This window comes from Equus caballus, chromosome 17, assembly GCF_041296265.1.
Source record: "Equus caballus isolate H_3958 breed thoroughbred chromosome 17, TB-T2T, whole genome shotgun sequence".
In the NCBI taxonomy this organism is placed as follows: domain Eukaryota; kingdom Metazoa; phylum Chordata; class Mammalia; order Perissodactyla; family Equidae; genus Equus; species Equus caballus.
In genome coordinates this window covers 88,461,423-88,476,908 of record NC_091700.1, presented here as the reverse complement: position 1 = coordinate 88,476,908, position 15,486 = coordinate 88,461,423, and the positions used below count along the sequence as shown (strand labels likewise).

General features: G+C 41.5%; 1 protein-coding gene across 46 annotated transcripts in view; it reads left to right on the top strand.

Moving 5' to 3' along the window:
• The window catches only part of DOCK9 (dedicator of cytokinesis 9), a 269,635-nt gene extending 264,048 nt beyond the window's left edge, over nucleotides 1-5,587 (top strand). For 45 of the 46 annotated variants that reach the window (XM_070239990.1, XM_070239982.1, XM_070239964.1 and 42 more), the window contains 3 exons: nucleotides 1,813-1,913; nucleotides 2,047-2,185; nucleotides 4,316-5,587. In XM_070239990.1, the coding sequence (XP_070096091.1) occupies nucleotides 1,813-1,913; nucleotides 2,047-2,185; nucleotides 4,316-4,438 (363 nt within the window). In that variant the 3' untranslated portion in view covers nucleotides 4,439-5,587. Of the gene's footprint in view, nucleotides 1-1,812; nucleotides 1,914-2,046; nucleotides 2,186-3,226 lie in introns of all 46 variants that reach the window. The other variant, XM_070239960.1, reaches the window with a different exon arrangement.
• The last annotated feature ends 9,899 nt before the right edge of the window (nucleotides 5,588-15,486 follow it).

The window sequence follows — 15,486 nt, the reverse complement described above, 5'->3', positions numbered from 1 at the left end:
TGTGTATCGCCCTATCTCCAATTCTTTTCTCTTTCAAGAAGGGTGTGTTTATGAAAGTTACATGTAGATTGTAGTATATAGATTTTGGGATTTTCTTGGTTCATTTTGTGAAATCAGTTTTTGTCAACTTTTTATCAGGAGTTGTTGCCTAACATTTTTCTAAATGTCATTCACCATGAAAGTATTTGCAGATATTTTTAACATCTTCCCTTATGGCCCAAAAGACTTAGGTGCTAAAATAAGTTATCAAGTGAATATGATAAATATTCCAGTAATGTAAGTGGTTACATAACAGGGCCAGAGGCCACAGTTTTCTGCAGTTAAAAACAAAACCACTCAATAACATGGCCTGGAACATCATGCCTCTATCAAAAGGCCAGCGGAGGAGTGTGGATACCAGTAAAGGGTGGGGCTAGACAGGTTGAGCTTTCTAAAGGGCAAAATGTGCCCTGCCATTTGGTGGTGACCTTAGAGTTTTATAAATGCTCAGTCATCTTGGAAAGCAAAGAATCCCATAGTGAAATGAGGATATTAAGTTTATATGTGTTTTCCCACCAAGATAACAACAAAGTTGGAGCCAGGGGAAATTGATTTTATCATTTTATTTGTCTGTTTCTGTAGTTCTTTGACCAAGAGCCTCACTGGGGTTGCTGTTGTACAGGACAGAGCCATCAGGGTGCCTTCATGGCGCTGCACTCCAAGGTCTTGTTATCTTAGACCTTACAAAGTCTCATCAGCTCTCCTCTTTGCATCTTCTTAAAATTGAATATATTGTATCATTTTGGATAATTGGTCATTTGGGTCATCTTCAGGTTGTTAACATAGTTCCCCACACATATCCAGTGTGATGACATATTCAGTCATCACACAAGATTAGCTAGTTGTTCCTGTTAGGGCCCACCTCTAACCACAATGGCCGTCTGTCTCCCCACCTCTGGTGTGAATTCTCACAGCTCGGTTCTCCTGCCATTACTGTACAAGTCCTGCACACCATGGAGCCCTTCCCCTTCACCAACAGTGACAGACAAGACAGACAGCCTCCCTGCTTACTTACCTTCCAAGCCCACCAGACCTCCCAGGAAAAATTAGGCAGTATCACATGGTCAAGGCCTTTCCCAAGCTGTCTCAGATGCCTGGAACTTTCTCCTCCCCATCCAGTGTGTCTAACCTTCTTTCTCTCCACATTCTCACATTTCCTAACTTACCCAACTTCAGAGAACTCTTCTTGGCTAATTGAAAGAGAGATGCAGGGTGCTGGTTCACTTGACACGTTGCTGAATGTCCCTAATCTTTGGCCTTCTAGCACACCTCACACTGTTGCTTCATTCGAGGACAGCAAACCAGTGTGGCCGTAGCTGCCTATACAGTTCCATGAGGTGAACAGTTGATTTTTTAAAACTGGTGTATTTCCCGTATTTTTCAGTTTTTCACTGAACTCACTAGATTGACCTCTTAGTCAGTATGGTGGAGCACAAATACCAATTGGAAGACTTGGGCTCCGATCTCAGGCATTTTGCTTACTGGCTGTTCAACTTTGAACAGGTCCTTAAATTTTCCAAGCATTGGTTCTTCCTACATAAAAGGAACCATCAACACAAGTGCCCTGAGAATGGCTGAGATGATAAAATCAAATGACATATAACAATATAAGCCTATTTCACACTTTCCTTTTTTGAGTTATAAGTTCCTGGAGGGCAGGGGTCATGACCAGCTCACTCAAACAGCATTTTTAGTATGTTCCAACTGAAACTAAATCAATGATAGTGGTAATTTTCTTCATAACATGATTTAAAATCTTTGTTCTTTATCTAGGTCAATGCTGGTCCACTAGCGTATGCCCGAGCTTTCTTAGATGACACAAACACAAAAAGGTATCCTGACAATAAAGTGAAGTTGCTTAAAGAAGTTTTCAGGTAAACCACACTGGAAACGTCCTTTTCTCTTCAAGGATTCATCATTTCTGTGCTCATTCAGTAGATACCACCAGTTGGACTTATTCATTGTCCTCTACATGCCTTTTTTTTTTTCATTCCCACACCATTTCAGGCAATTTGTGGAAGCTTGTGGTCAAGCCTTAGCAGTAAATGAACGGCTGATTAAAGAGGACCAGTTAGAGTATCAGGAAGAAATGAAGGCCAACTACAGGGAAATGGCAAAGGAGCTTTCTGAAATCATGCATGAGCAGGTAAGTGCCAGCCTGGAGTTCTTCTCATTTTTAGGGAGCATGCATCAGTTTGGGTCTCAAGTACACCGTATGGTGGCCTAAACCTTCCAACATCCTTCCAGAATTTAGGTATCTGAAGAATAATGTACATTGCTGCTACTATCTAACCACAGGTTACTTGGGGAACAGCTAACAAATTGCCCACCAGTTAGTATCTAACGTGACCAGAGGAGAGCAGCACCCACCTCTCTTCATTGCTCTTAGAGGTGGCTGCAGTTTATAAGCTTTGACCTTCCCCACCAATCTAGCTCAAAAAAATAAAACTCACATTAAAAGAAATACCCATACTCTTCCTAGAATTTCCTTTGTTCATCCAATCCTTTGAAAGAACAGGATTTACTAGCCTGATTTAAGGACTTAGCTGTTGCATTAAATAACTTTGCCCCCTGGAGGAGAAGACAAGCATTTCACCGAATTCCTTTCACATCTTCAGTGCCATCAGTGGGACTCCAAACAGCACATTTAAAAAATGTGCCATTTAAAAAAAATAGGCTTGTTCCATTTTTGACTATTTACAGCTAACCCATGGGTGCCCCAGTGGATTCTTCATGGCTGCTTCTATATTCCTTGTCATTACGGGCATCTTTCCTGATTACAAGGCTACTATCGCCTTCCTGTATGAATTCCTTTCAGTAGGATTACTGATGTGGGCTCAGTAGTCATCAGAAGGGACAGCTGCCCCGGGAACCAAGTGAATGTCAAAAAGCAGCTGCCACATTGTTGCTTTTTGAGGGGTCCATTCTCCATCAACCAGGGTGACTTCTTCCCGGTCGCAGTACCAGTCTTTATAATTAGTGTTGGCACCTTAAGAACACTTAACTATTTTTGTCTGTTCCCCTACATTATTGTCTTTCAGTCCTGCAAAATGGAAGCTAGGACCATTTGTGCCAGTTAGTATATAACATGATGATTTACTTAGGAAATGTCTGTTGCAGGAAACTAGCTTAAATGTCTAAGATTTAATTTGCTTGCTTTTTTTGTCCTCCATGCTAACACATTCAGATGGGATGGTAATGTCATTTTCTAATTTTGTTTTTCTGAACCTTGATAAACTGAGTCACATGAAGTTATTACTGAATTTGGACAACTGCAGACATTGGCATCATGATAATGCATGTTCAAAAGAAGGCAACCCTCTTCTGGGCATTTAGAAAAGTAGGGAAAAAATTGAAATGATTAAAGAAATAAATATGTGAGTAATTAAGCAGAAAGGAAGGGTCTCCTGGGAACAAGTTTTTAGAGAAAACTCAAGGTCTTTTTCTTGAGGTCTCCAGATTCCTGTAGGATGGAAAGCTTGATCAGTGAGTGCCAGCATTTGGCACTAGAAAAGATGAAAGTAGGAAAAAATTATGGGCTGAAAATTGTAAAGTAAACTCCCAAATTATGTGGACATTTAATGCAGTGCTGTGCTGTAAACTGCACCTTGAACTTTTCATTATCTCAACAACTATGAAGATTAAACTCCTTTGAACCCTTAAGCAGAAAGGGTCGTGGCTGGAATAGACCTGATTTTGCTTTGTCCAGGGGAGCCTCTGAGTGTATGTTGTTCTCAGTTTCGGCCTGGCAATAGGTCAAGTCTTGTGCTTAGAATTCTTCCCTGCATTACCTAGTATGAAAAGAGATTTTTTTTCAGGTCAGAGGGGCAGCCACTATCTCTTTCCCAGGATGGAAATCTGTAAGACCCTGAGAAAAGGAGCCAGGAGAGAAACACTGGTGCTCCAGATTCATTTTAAAAGATGTTTCCAAAGGACAAGGCTAGGTCATGTCCCCATCAAGTATGTGTAAGATAGACTTCAAGCCACCTTATAATCTGATGAGTCTAGAAGGCTCTTCATTCACTAACTTGTGAAGGAAACAAAACATATTGTTCTTGACTTTTCTCCTTTTAATCCTGATCTGAAAAAGGTCATTTCCTAGATGAGCTGACCCAATCCCTCTGCAAACTGCCAAAGCCAAGCTATCTGAGCGCACCGTCATTCACGGTCTCGGTGACCACTGGGTGATAAATTGTGTGTGACATGAAATGCACCATTTTGAGAAATGTTGTTCAGGGCGTTACACTTGGATAATGTTGTGTTTCTGTGCCTCGAGATTTGCCCCCTGGAGGAGAAGACGAGCGTTTTACCGAATTCCCTTCACATCTTCAATGCCATCAGTGGGACTCCAACAAGCACAATGGTTCATGGGATGACCAGCTCGTCCTCAGTTGTGTGATTTCACCTCATGGACCACCTGTGGGGACTTGCTTTGTCATTTACAAACTCAGGATGATTTCCAAAACTAATCACTGGGCCCGTGCAAGACACGGGGAAGACCGAGCACAAGAAGTCAAGGGGAATGGGAGAGAAAGGAAATAAAGAACTGTGTTATTTCTTAGCACATTTTCTAGAGGAGTCATAAGAGGGTGCACGTATTTTTTTAAATCTCGCTGGCAATATTCAAACTTTTCATTGTGTCTTAACAGAGGTGTGTGGTGGACACTCTTAAGCTGGAGTTAAATTTTATTCTTCCTTACAGAGTAGTATTAAACGGCCTAGAGAAAACAAGTGTTCTAGAATGTACATAGCAGGGACAGTAGCACTGAAATTGAGGCTGGGGTAACCTTTTGCCTCTAGGCTAAGCTGGAAAATCTTGAAAATATTTTTTTTTTTCCTGTGGCACATTCAGGTTGAATACAAGAATTATTTTTGTGACTAGTTTTTGATGACCCAAGGGAACTGACCATTGTAATTTTTGTACCAGTGAACCAGAAGGTTTAGTGCTTTTATACTCATTTACTTGCATTTAAAAAATATGAAAGCTTAAGAAACTATGTGAGCCTAAAACTAGTCAAGTTTAGAACCAAAGGCCTGTATTAATAAACACAACTATGCTCAAAATTTAAAAATAGTACAGTATATTGTTATGTACATAGAGTTTGTTAATACAGTCTCAGCATCCTGTATATACGTGTATTACATTTCTACATTTTTAATACTCACATCAGCTTCTGCATAAGTTTAATTGTGACAAATTTGTGCTGTACTTAGTATATGCAATACACTTTGCTGTTTTATTCTTGTACATAAAAAAGTGCAATATTGAGATGTATACAGTCTTTGCTATGTTAGGTTTATAAACTGTTTTAAAAATTTCATCCTTTTGCCAAAGTGGTGGAGTATGTAATTGGTAAATCATAAATCCTGTGGTGAATAGTGGTGTAATTTAAAGCTTTCACCATGTTATATTTTCTTTTGAGACATTAATTTAGTAATTTTATATTTGGAAAAATAAAAGTTTTTAATTTTATTTAACTAGAATCTCTGCCCTGCTGTAATTAAACATTCTGTACCACATCTGTATTAAAAATAACATTGCTGATTTTCCAGTAGTGAATACTGGGTATTTATTGTTTGACAGTCCTATGAGGGGCAGGATATTGAAATACTTGGGGGTGAGATAACGTGGTGTATGAAATTTGCTTTAAAATACTTGAGGGGAAAAAAAGAGAGAGTTGGTCGATTAAACAAGTTTGACAGAAGCTCCGGTTGGGTACATGAGGAATCTAAGTTTCCATGAGACAGATTTCACGACAGGTCTAGAAGCCAGATCTTCCAGAGGACTTGGATAAATGCTTTGTTGCGCTGTGGTCTGGCTCTGAATTCTACTGCAGTCATGCACCACATAACAACAACATTTCAGTCAGCGATAGATTGCATATATGACAGTGGTCCATGAGATTACAATGGAGCTGAAAAATTCCTATTGCCTAGTGTATCTGGAAGAAGACACCCAAAAGGTTCGTCCATGACTCCAAAGGATTTGCCAACGATGGAGAGATTGCAAAAATCAGCAAGGCTGTGGTTGAGATGGCAAACAGCTTTAACCTGGGTGTGGGTGTGGATGAGGACGACATTGAGGAGTTCCTAGAAGTGGTTCTTTAGGAATTGACTAATGAGGAGTTGTTGGAACTGGAACAAAAACGCATAGCTGAGGAAGAGGCAAGAGAATAAGAAACTATAGGAGAAGAAAAAGAACCCCCAAGAAATTCACAGCAAAGGGTTTAGCAGAAGTTTTTGCAGACCTCCATGAGTTCCTTAAAAAGTTTGAAAACACGGACACCCTGAACACCGAAAGTTTTCATTAACAGCAAGGAATGTTCATGATGCATTATCTGTTTACAAGCAAATCTAGGACGAAAAAAAGAAACCAAGCAAACCACAAGGGACATATTTCTGAAAAGAGTGACATCTCCCTAAGAGCCTCAGGCAGGTCCTTCAGGAGGTGTTCCAGAAGAAGGCACTGTTATCATAGGAGATGACAGCTCCACGCATGTTACTGCCCCTGAAGACCTTCCAGTGTGACACGATGTGGAGGTGGAACACAGTGATACTGATGATCCTGACCCTGTGTAGGCCTAGGCTAATGTGTGTTTGTGTCTTAGTTTTTAATAAAAAAGCTCAAAAAGTAAAAGACAAATAAAAAATTTCAAAACTAGAAAAAAATGTATAAAATAACTATATAAAGAAAGAAAATATTTTTGTACAGGTGTCCAACGTGTTTGTGTTTTAAATTGTGTTATTACAAAAGAGTCAAAGCTGGGGCCAGCCTGGTGGCGCAGCTGTTAAGTTCACATGCTCCCGTTCAGCAGCTCAGGGTTTGCCGGTTCAGATCCCAGGTACAGACCTACTCACCACTTGTCAAGCCATGCTGTGGCAGGCAGCCTACATATAAAGTAGAGGAAGATGGGCACGGATGTTAGCTCAGGGCCAATCTTCCTCAGCAAAGAGGAAGATTGACAGCAGATGTTAGCTCAGAGCTAATCTTCCTCAAGGAAAAATGAAGTCAAAGTTTTAAAAAATTAAAAAGTTAATAAAGTAAAAAAGTTACAGTAAGCTAAGGTTAATTTATTATTGAAGAGAGAAAAGTATTTTTGTAAGTTTAGTGTAGCCTAAGTGTACAGTGTTTATAAAGTCTACAGTAGTGTACAATAATGTATCCACAGTAAGGCAGTATTTTACAGATGGAGACAAGGTCATGAAGAAGAGATGGTGAAGCATCATGGTGGCTCACCAGAGTCTACAGCCCATTTGTTAGTCTATCCAGACTTAGGGCTTGAGAAAATTCTCTGTATAGGTTTGCCCTGAATCTCTCACATCCTCAGCCCAGTGTGATAAACCTTGACTCTAACATCAGCAGGGGTGGGTATAAGAGTTTGTCTCCTGTGTCACTGAGCTGTATTTCCTATTCATAAATGCCTCACTTAGAAGCCATAAAATTCAAGTTACCATGTAGTAAGATAAATATGTCTAGAAAAAGCTAACTTGCTATCAAATCATTAAACTTGGAGAGTACTTTGTACGGATGCCATGTCAGATAAGATTAAGCTTGGAAAGTGACCAAACCTCATTTATTACAACAGTGGAGAAAGGAGCCATCTCTAAGCTGAGGACATCTACTATTGACCCTGCAATGAAACATATTCATATCAATTAAAATCCTCATTTAGTATGTGTATAAAAGTTTAATTTCTGGGGCCTACCTGGTGGCATAGGGGTTAAGTTTGTGTGCTCCACTTCAGCAGCCCAGGGTTCATGATTTCTGATCCTGGGCACAGACCTACAAACCGTTTATCAAGCCATGCTGTGGTGGTGCCCCACGTACAAAATAGAGGAAGACTGGCACAGAGGTTAGCTCAGCAACAATCTTCCTCACATACACAAAAAAGTTTAATTTCTGTATAAAGTTACACATTAAAATAGTTTATTGGAGAAAATTATTTTCTAACAGAAAATCTTGATTGCTATTTTTCAGTAAATGTTTTTAAGTGTTTCCCATAGATTTTACTTACTCTTTTTTTTTATTGAGGTAAAATATACCCAACATTTCCCATTTCACCCATCTTTAAGTGTACAGTTCGGTGGGATTAAGCACATTCTCATTGTTGTGCAGCCGTCACCACCATCCATCCCTGGAACTTTTTCATGATCCCAACAGAAACTGTTCCCATTAAACAGTGACTCTCTGTTTCCCCTTTGGGAAAATTGTTTTTGAAGTAACTTTGAAACTGAATGTCTATTTAGTACCTTATCAGGGATATCTGCTACCTGGAACTAGCTCACTCTAGGCAGTATATGTACATAGAGCCAGTCCCTGCATGGAGAAAGCTGCTGAGAGTGGGGATGCAAGACTGACAAGTGACTTATGAAGGAGGAGGAATAACCACAGGGACTTGCTTAACCGTGTGACAGAGTCATTCAGTGTAGACACTCCATTCAGAAAAACGTTTGATTTCCACCAACAAGGGACCATCTGTGTAAACTGTGGACATCCACACAGTGGAGTCTATGTAGCTAAAAAAAGGAATATGAATATCTCTGTGTACTGCTATGGAGTGATCTTCAAGATGCAGTGAGTAAAAACACAAGATGGAGAAAAGTGTGAGTAGTATGCTACCAATTATTTAAGAAAGGAGATACATATAAATATGCAGAGATATTTGCTTTATTTTAGATGGAAGGGTAAATCAAAAAAAATGTAAGTTGTTACCTATAGAAGGAGAGAGGGAATAATATATAGGGGACAGGGTTAGAAGATAAATTTGTCCAAATATAATTTGCTTTATAGATTTGGCTTTAGAACCATAAGAATATTTACATAGTTAGTAAAATAGATTTTTTAATTCCTAAAAATTGAAAGCAAAATGAAGTAAATGAACATAACTATATATCAAGTTGGTGACATAAAACAAAGAAAGGAACTATTTCAATTGACTTTAAAATACAGGAATTTAACTGTGCATCCCCAGTAGGATATACCCTAAGGAAAAAAAGAGTGGCAACAAGTAAATAAGTGATTGATAAACAAAAACCATTTTCAGTAATTGTTTTGTTTGTGGAAGTATTATATTGTTTTTGTGAGATTGTATTGTTATTCTGAGATTGGTGTATGTTTATTACTGGAGAAAGTAAATGAGTAATTATGTTTATATTATGGGGAACCAAGTTTTTGGCATGGGAGATAAAAAGTTGCCTCTATAAGACCAAAGAGGTTAAATTAAAACCTTTAGTTCTAAATTTGATGCAGAAACACCAATTTGAACTCATGATGTATTTATCTTAAACACACTCACTTATTTCCTAGCTTGTTTCACTGAAAGGACCTAAAAACAATGACCAAGCCAGTATCTAGCAAGCACCCCTAGTGCCCAAATTGTGGTTTCTAGATACCTTTCCTTCCAAAAGGATCAAGGGCTCCTTGGAGAAGGGCTGATTCCAGATTTAGGGCAAAAAATGTCTAAGATAGCCTGGAGCATCTTTTCATACCAGACATCCAGGGGACCAGCAAAGACACCTGGGGCCCTGTCAGAAGAACTTAAAGAAGCTCTTTCTAGCTAGACATGGGATGAACATCTGCAAGATCAAAAATAGTAATGGATTGAAATTATAAAATTAAATTATTGAGTTTATGTTGCTACTAGAAAAATAAAAGAAAAAGAAAACTGGTAACTATTAAAGGAGTTAATATTACCAACAAAGACAAGAGATGTTATGCCTCATCATAGAGGTGCATACCACCCCCTATGACGTAGTCTGCTAAAAACTCTAACCTGAATCTGATCAAGCCTTCAGATCTAACTACCAATCCCCCAGGGAAATACAGGGCACAGAGGAACATGTTAAATGACACTTTGGGGAACGCAATCAGCAAAATCCAATTCTGTGGCAAGCTCTGTAGGACAAACAACGTGGTTTCTTCAATAAATAAATTTTAAGAAAAAAGAGATGGAGAGGACACCTATATATTGAGATATTCAGGGTTCTCTTGATAGGATATAGCTACTACATAGATATACCTTTCCCTGTCCCTTGCCCTAAATACAGCAAAAATACCTGGACGTTATATGTTAAAGGAAACATAAGACGACTCTGAAAGGTAGAGTGAAGAAAGCAGACCAGCTGGGGACCTTGGGACCAAAAAAAATGACAGTGATGAGTTCCCCAGTTTTCTTTTTGACTCATATATCCCATGCTTGGAGTCAAAGAAAGCCAGCAACACAGAAACACTGGCAGGACAGAGGAAAAAAATGACCAACACCTCTTCACACCAATTATGATGGCTATTATCCCCAAAAGAAGTATTCATGAGGATGTGAAGAAATTGGAACCCTTGTGCATTGCTGGTGGCAATGTATACTGGCGCAGCTGCAGTGGGAAACAGTGTGGTAGTTCCATAAAAAATTAAACATAGAATTACCATACAATCCAGCAATTCCACTTTTGGGGATATACCCAAAAGAATTGAAGTAGGGACTTGAACAGATATTTGTACACCATGTTCATAGCAGCACTATTCACAATAGCCAAAAGGTGGAAGCAACCCAAGTTTCCATCAATGGATGAATGGATAAACAAAATGTGGTATATCCATACAATGGAATAGTATTCAGCCTTAAAAAGGAAGAAAATTCTGACAGATGCTACAACATGGATGAAACTTGAGAACATTATGCTAAGGGAAATATGCTGGACATTAAAAGACAAATACTGTATGATTCCAATTATATGAGGTACCTACAGTAGTCAAATTCATAGAGACAGAAAGGAGAATGGTGGTTGCCAGGGGCTTGGCGGGGAGGAGATGTGGGGAGTTAGTATTTAATGGGTGCAGAGTTTCAGTTTAGGGGAAGATGAAACAGTTCTGGAGATGGATGGTGGTGATGATTACACAACAATGTGGATGTGCTTAATGCTGCAGAACTGTACACTTTAAAATGGTAAATTTTATGTATGTTTAACCACAATAATAATAATAGTAAAAGACCAACAAAAGCCTGCTATCTCTGGCCAAGGGAAGAAGAAAGGGCAGCCTAGCAAAAAGAAAAATTTAGGCAGTAATTGCTCCACTCCAGCCAACACCACAGAAAAAACTGCAGCCCCACACACACCCACTCCAGCAATGGCCGAATCCCCACCCTCACGAGGCTGGAACGAGGACTTTCCCCCCTGCTGGCCTAGCGAGCGTCCCACCCCTGCAGTGCCTCTGGAGACCAATGGGGAGCCTGAACTTGACAGCAAAAGCATGATCCGCAAAAGGACAAATCAATAAATTATATTTTATCAAACATAAAAGGTTTTGCTCTGAGAAGACCCTCTTAAGAGGATGAAAATCAAGCTACAGACTGGGAGTAATTATTTGCAAACCTCTATGTCTAACAAAGGACTAGTATCTGGAATATATAAAGAACACTCAAAACTCAACAGTAGAAAACCAAACAATCCAATGAGAACATGGGCAAAGGACTTGAGACATTTCACTGGAGAGGATACACAGGTGGCAGATAAGCCCATGAGAAGATGCTGCACATGATTAGCATTAGGACAATGCAAATCAGGACCACAATGAGAAATCACTACATGCCTATCAGGATGACTAAAATAAAACCTAGTGACAACACCAAATGCTGTTGAGAAAGGAGAGAAACTGGATCACTCCTAAATTGCTGGTGGGAAAGTAAAATGGCACAGCCGTTCTGCAAAAAGTTTGGCAGTTTTAAAAAGCTAAGTATGTAATTACTCAGTGGCTGCCAGGGATTAAGGAGGGGGCAGGGTGGGAGGGCAGTGTGAGGGTACCCAGAATGCATGCTGCCTGCCTTGTCTCCTGCCCACCAAGCACTCCTGCTGCCAAGATGGCTTGTGTCACCTCTAGTGGGGTTGTCTGAGCCAGGACCACAGCCAGGTGACAAGCAGAGTGTGTGGCACTCACTTGAGCTCTGCACTCATAGTGAGTGGGCTCGGCTTGCAGTCAAGGACACAAATGCCTGTCAAATGTTTCAGTGAAGTTTAGTGCCACTTCAGGCTAGCTGGTAGGAAAATAATAAAGTTACTTTTTCCTGGTACAATCTCAGATCTACATGCGTGTCCTCATTCTCCGGTCTGGCTTAACCCCATGGTGACAGATCTGGAGGAGGTTCCCACAAGCACAGAGTTTGGAATGCAAGGTTGTCCTTCTCTTCGCACTTGTATAGTTTGCAGGCCTGTCAGTGCAGTCTAACCTAGCAAGTCCTGGGTAATGCCGGCCTTGGAACAGAGCCTGAGAACCTAGCCTGAGAACCTGGCCTGATTCCTGTCATCAAACACACAATCCCTTTGGCCAAAGGGCCCATCATTTCCCATTCCCTTTACATCAACTGATGGGATCAAAGGTTATACATTTAGTACTTTAATACTTTGCATTGCTTGTGTTCACAGGAAACAACAGCCTCTCTATTACCTGGAGTGGTAGGCTGAATAATTGCCCCTGACGGGGAGACTGTTCTGGATTATCCAGGTGGGCTGATGTAATCAATGATCCGTCTGGTATGACAGATGCTGAGCGGGGTGGGGAGTTGGTGAGAGTCAGAGGAGAAGGTGATGTGATGACAGAAGCAGAGACTGGGCTGATGCACTTGCAAGATGGAGGAAGGGGCTACAAGCCAAAGAATGTTGGCAGCTTCTAGAAGCTGGACAAGGCAAGAAAACCAATTCTCTCCTGGAGACTCCAGAAGGAGCCAGCCTGGCCAACACCTTCACTTTAGCCCAGTGACTCTGATTTTGGACTTCTGACCTCCAGAAGAGTGACATGGTAAATCTGTATTGTTTTAAGTCACTAAGTTTGTGGTAATTTATTCCAGCAACAGTAGGAAACTAAAACACCTTTTATTACTTCAATTAGTGCTCACTAGGAACTAACCAGCGAATTATGTGGCCTTCACTTCCAGAGACAATGACGTTCCATAAAGCCGCTTTCTCTCCCTGAAGTCCTCAGTTTGCTCTGAGGGGCCTTGCTGGCATCTGGACAACCTGTGCTGTTTCTCAGAGCAGCTCCATTTCTTCTGTCCATGATGTCACCCCCATAGACAGAGATGACATCTGTTCTAGAGAACTCCAGCAAAGACCTGAACAGTGGAAGTCAGTGCAGCCCCCTCAGGTTGGACATAACCACCTCGCTTTGGCAGAGACCATCCCCTTTGCCCTCCCCCATGTCCACCACACCTCTGACCTCCAGGAGGACCCCAGGGTACTTTGTAAGGCAGCTCACCCCCCAGAAGCAACCTTATCTCTGGGTATTTATCTGCACGAAGCCATGTGGATCACCATATGTAATTTTACATTAATGAGATCTTATAATTCATGTTATTTTCTAACCTGTTTTCATCTCCCACATCTTGGAAAACCTCCCATGGCAGTAAACATAAATCTAAACAAGCCTCTGTACTGGCTGAATGATGTTCCATCAGGTGGGTCTACAATATTTTTTTTAATCCATCCACTTTTGTGAACCTTTTGGATTTATAAGCAACCATTGTAAGAACAGCCTTCATTCGTTCAGCATATGCTTGTTGAGTGCCTACCTTTCCAGGCACTGGATCTCAACAGAGTTTCACATTGTGGGGCTTGTGTTCTAGACAAGGGAGACAAACAATGAACAGACTGGCACTTAATGTGCCAGGTGGGGCTGGGGGTGTGAAATGAAGCAGGCTACAGGAGGAGGGAGTGCCGGGGCCAGGGTGACTATTAGTGTGTGGTAGTCAGGGGAGGCCTCTCTGCTCAAGGGATGTTCGAAATAGGGGTCTTGAGGTGACCAAGGGGAAGGGCGTTTCAGGCAGAAGAAACAGAGGTGTATGTGGCCTGTTGACAGAGCAGCACGGAGGCCCTGTGGCTGGAGCCAGGTGAGCTAAGGGGAAGGAGGAGATGAGGCAGAAGACGAGCTGAGTCCTGCAGGGCCCTGTCGGCCTCAGTAAGACTGCATTTTATGCGAAAATAGGAAGCAACTGGAAAGCCTTGGACATAGACTTGGCATGACCATACTTACGTTTTCTACAGATCAGTTTGGCTGCTTTGTGGAGAAGAGATTACTGGAAGCAAGGAGCGAAGCCGGGAGACCATGAGAAGGCTGGTACCATGACCTAGGAGAGGCCTCATGGCGGATTGACGCTGAGCGGGAGGAGGGCAGGAGAGGAGAAGTGGTTGGATTCTAAAGATACAGGCAAGGTTGAGTTGACAGGACTTGCTCACAGACTGAGTCAGGGTTGAGAGGAAGAGAGGAGTCCAGGGGCACTCCCAACTGTTTGGCCTCAACTTCTGTATAGACTGTGAGAGGTTTCTATAAGTGGTATTGCCAGGTATGCAGTTGGCTGTAGAGGTCAAATTCAGGGCAGAGTCTGGGCCGGAGGAGACACCGCTATTTAGGTGATAGTTAACACCATGGAGGCCGGGTAAGGTCACCTCCAGAGTGAGTATGGATGGAGAAGTTCCGAGGACTAAGCCTTGGGGTCCTCCAGCGTTAAGAGGTCGCAGAGATAAGAAGAAACTGACAAGACCTTGAGAGAGCAGCCAGGGACATAGGAGGACCAAGAGAGAGTGGAGTTCCAAAAGCCAAGTGAATAAGGAATTCCAAGAGGGAGGGAGTGATCAGCAGACTCCAGTGAGAATAAAATGAGGTCCAAGGAGTGGTCATTGGGTTTGGTAAAGTGGAAGTGACTGGGGACCCTGATGAAGTGGTATGGACCAAAGGCTGATTGGAGTAGATTCCGGGAAGGGTAGAGGAGAGAAATTGAGACAGAGAATGAGCACGCACTTCATGTTTTGCATAGAGGGGGGCAGAGAAATTGGATAAATAGCTAGAGAAACCAGATGTAGGGCCAAGAGAGACTTTGGTTTTTGTAATGGCAGAATAACAACACATTTATATGCTGATGAAAATAGTCCAGTAGAGAAGGGAAATTTTGATCATGCAAAAAACAGTGATGCCCTCCACTGGACGAGAGGGAGGAGATGCAGGCATGAGCGGAGGGGCTGGCCGCAGAGGAGCAGGAAGGAAGGCAGGGCTGGCAGAGATGGGAGTGTGGCTACGTGTTCCTTCTTTTGTGGTTGCTTCTATTTTCTCAGGGTCATGAACTAAGAGAAAGGTGTTAAGGTTTAAAGAGAGAAGAGAAGACATGTCCATGTTTTCATTTTTGCACGTGTCCCTTTACCTCCAAAGGATGAATTCTTAGGAATGAAATCACTGGGTCAAAGGGAACACACATCTTAAAAATGACCAGCATCGCTATCCCAATCAGAATCCCAATGACATTCTTTACAGAAATTGAACAAAGAATCCTAAAATTCCCATGGGACAACAAAAGACCCTGAATTGCTAAAGCAATCCTGAGAAAGAACAAAGCTGGAGGCATCACAATCCCTGACTTCAAAGCATACTACAAAGCTACAGTAATCAAAACAGCATGGTACTCGTACAAA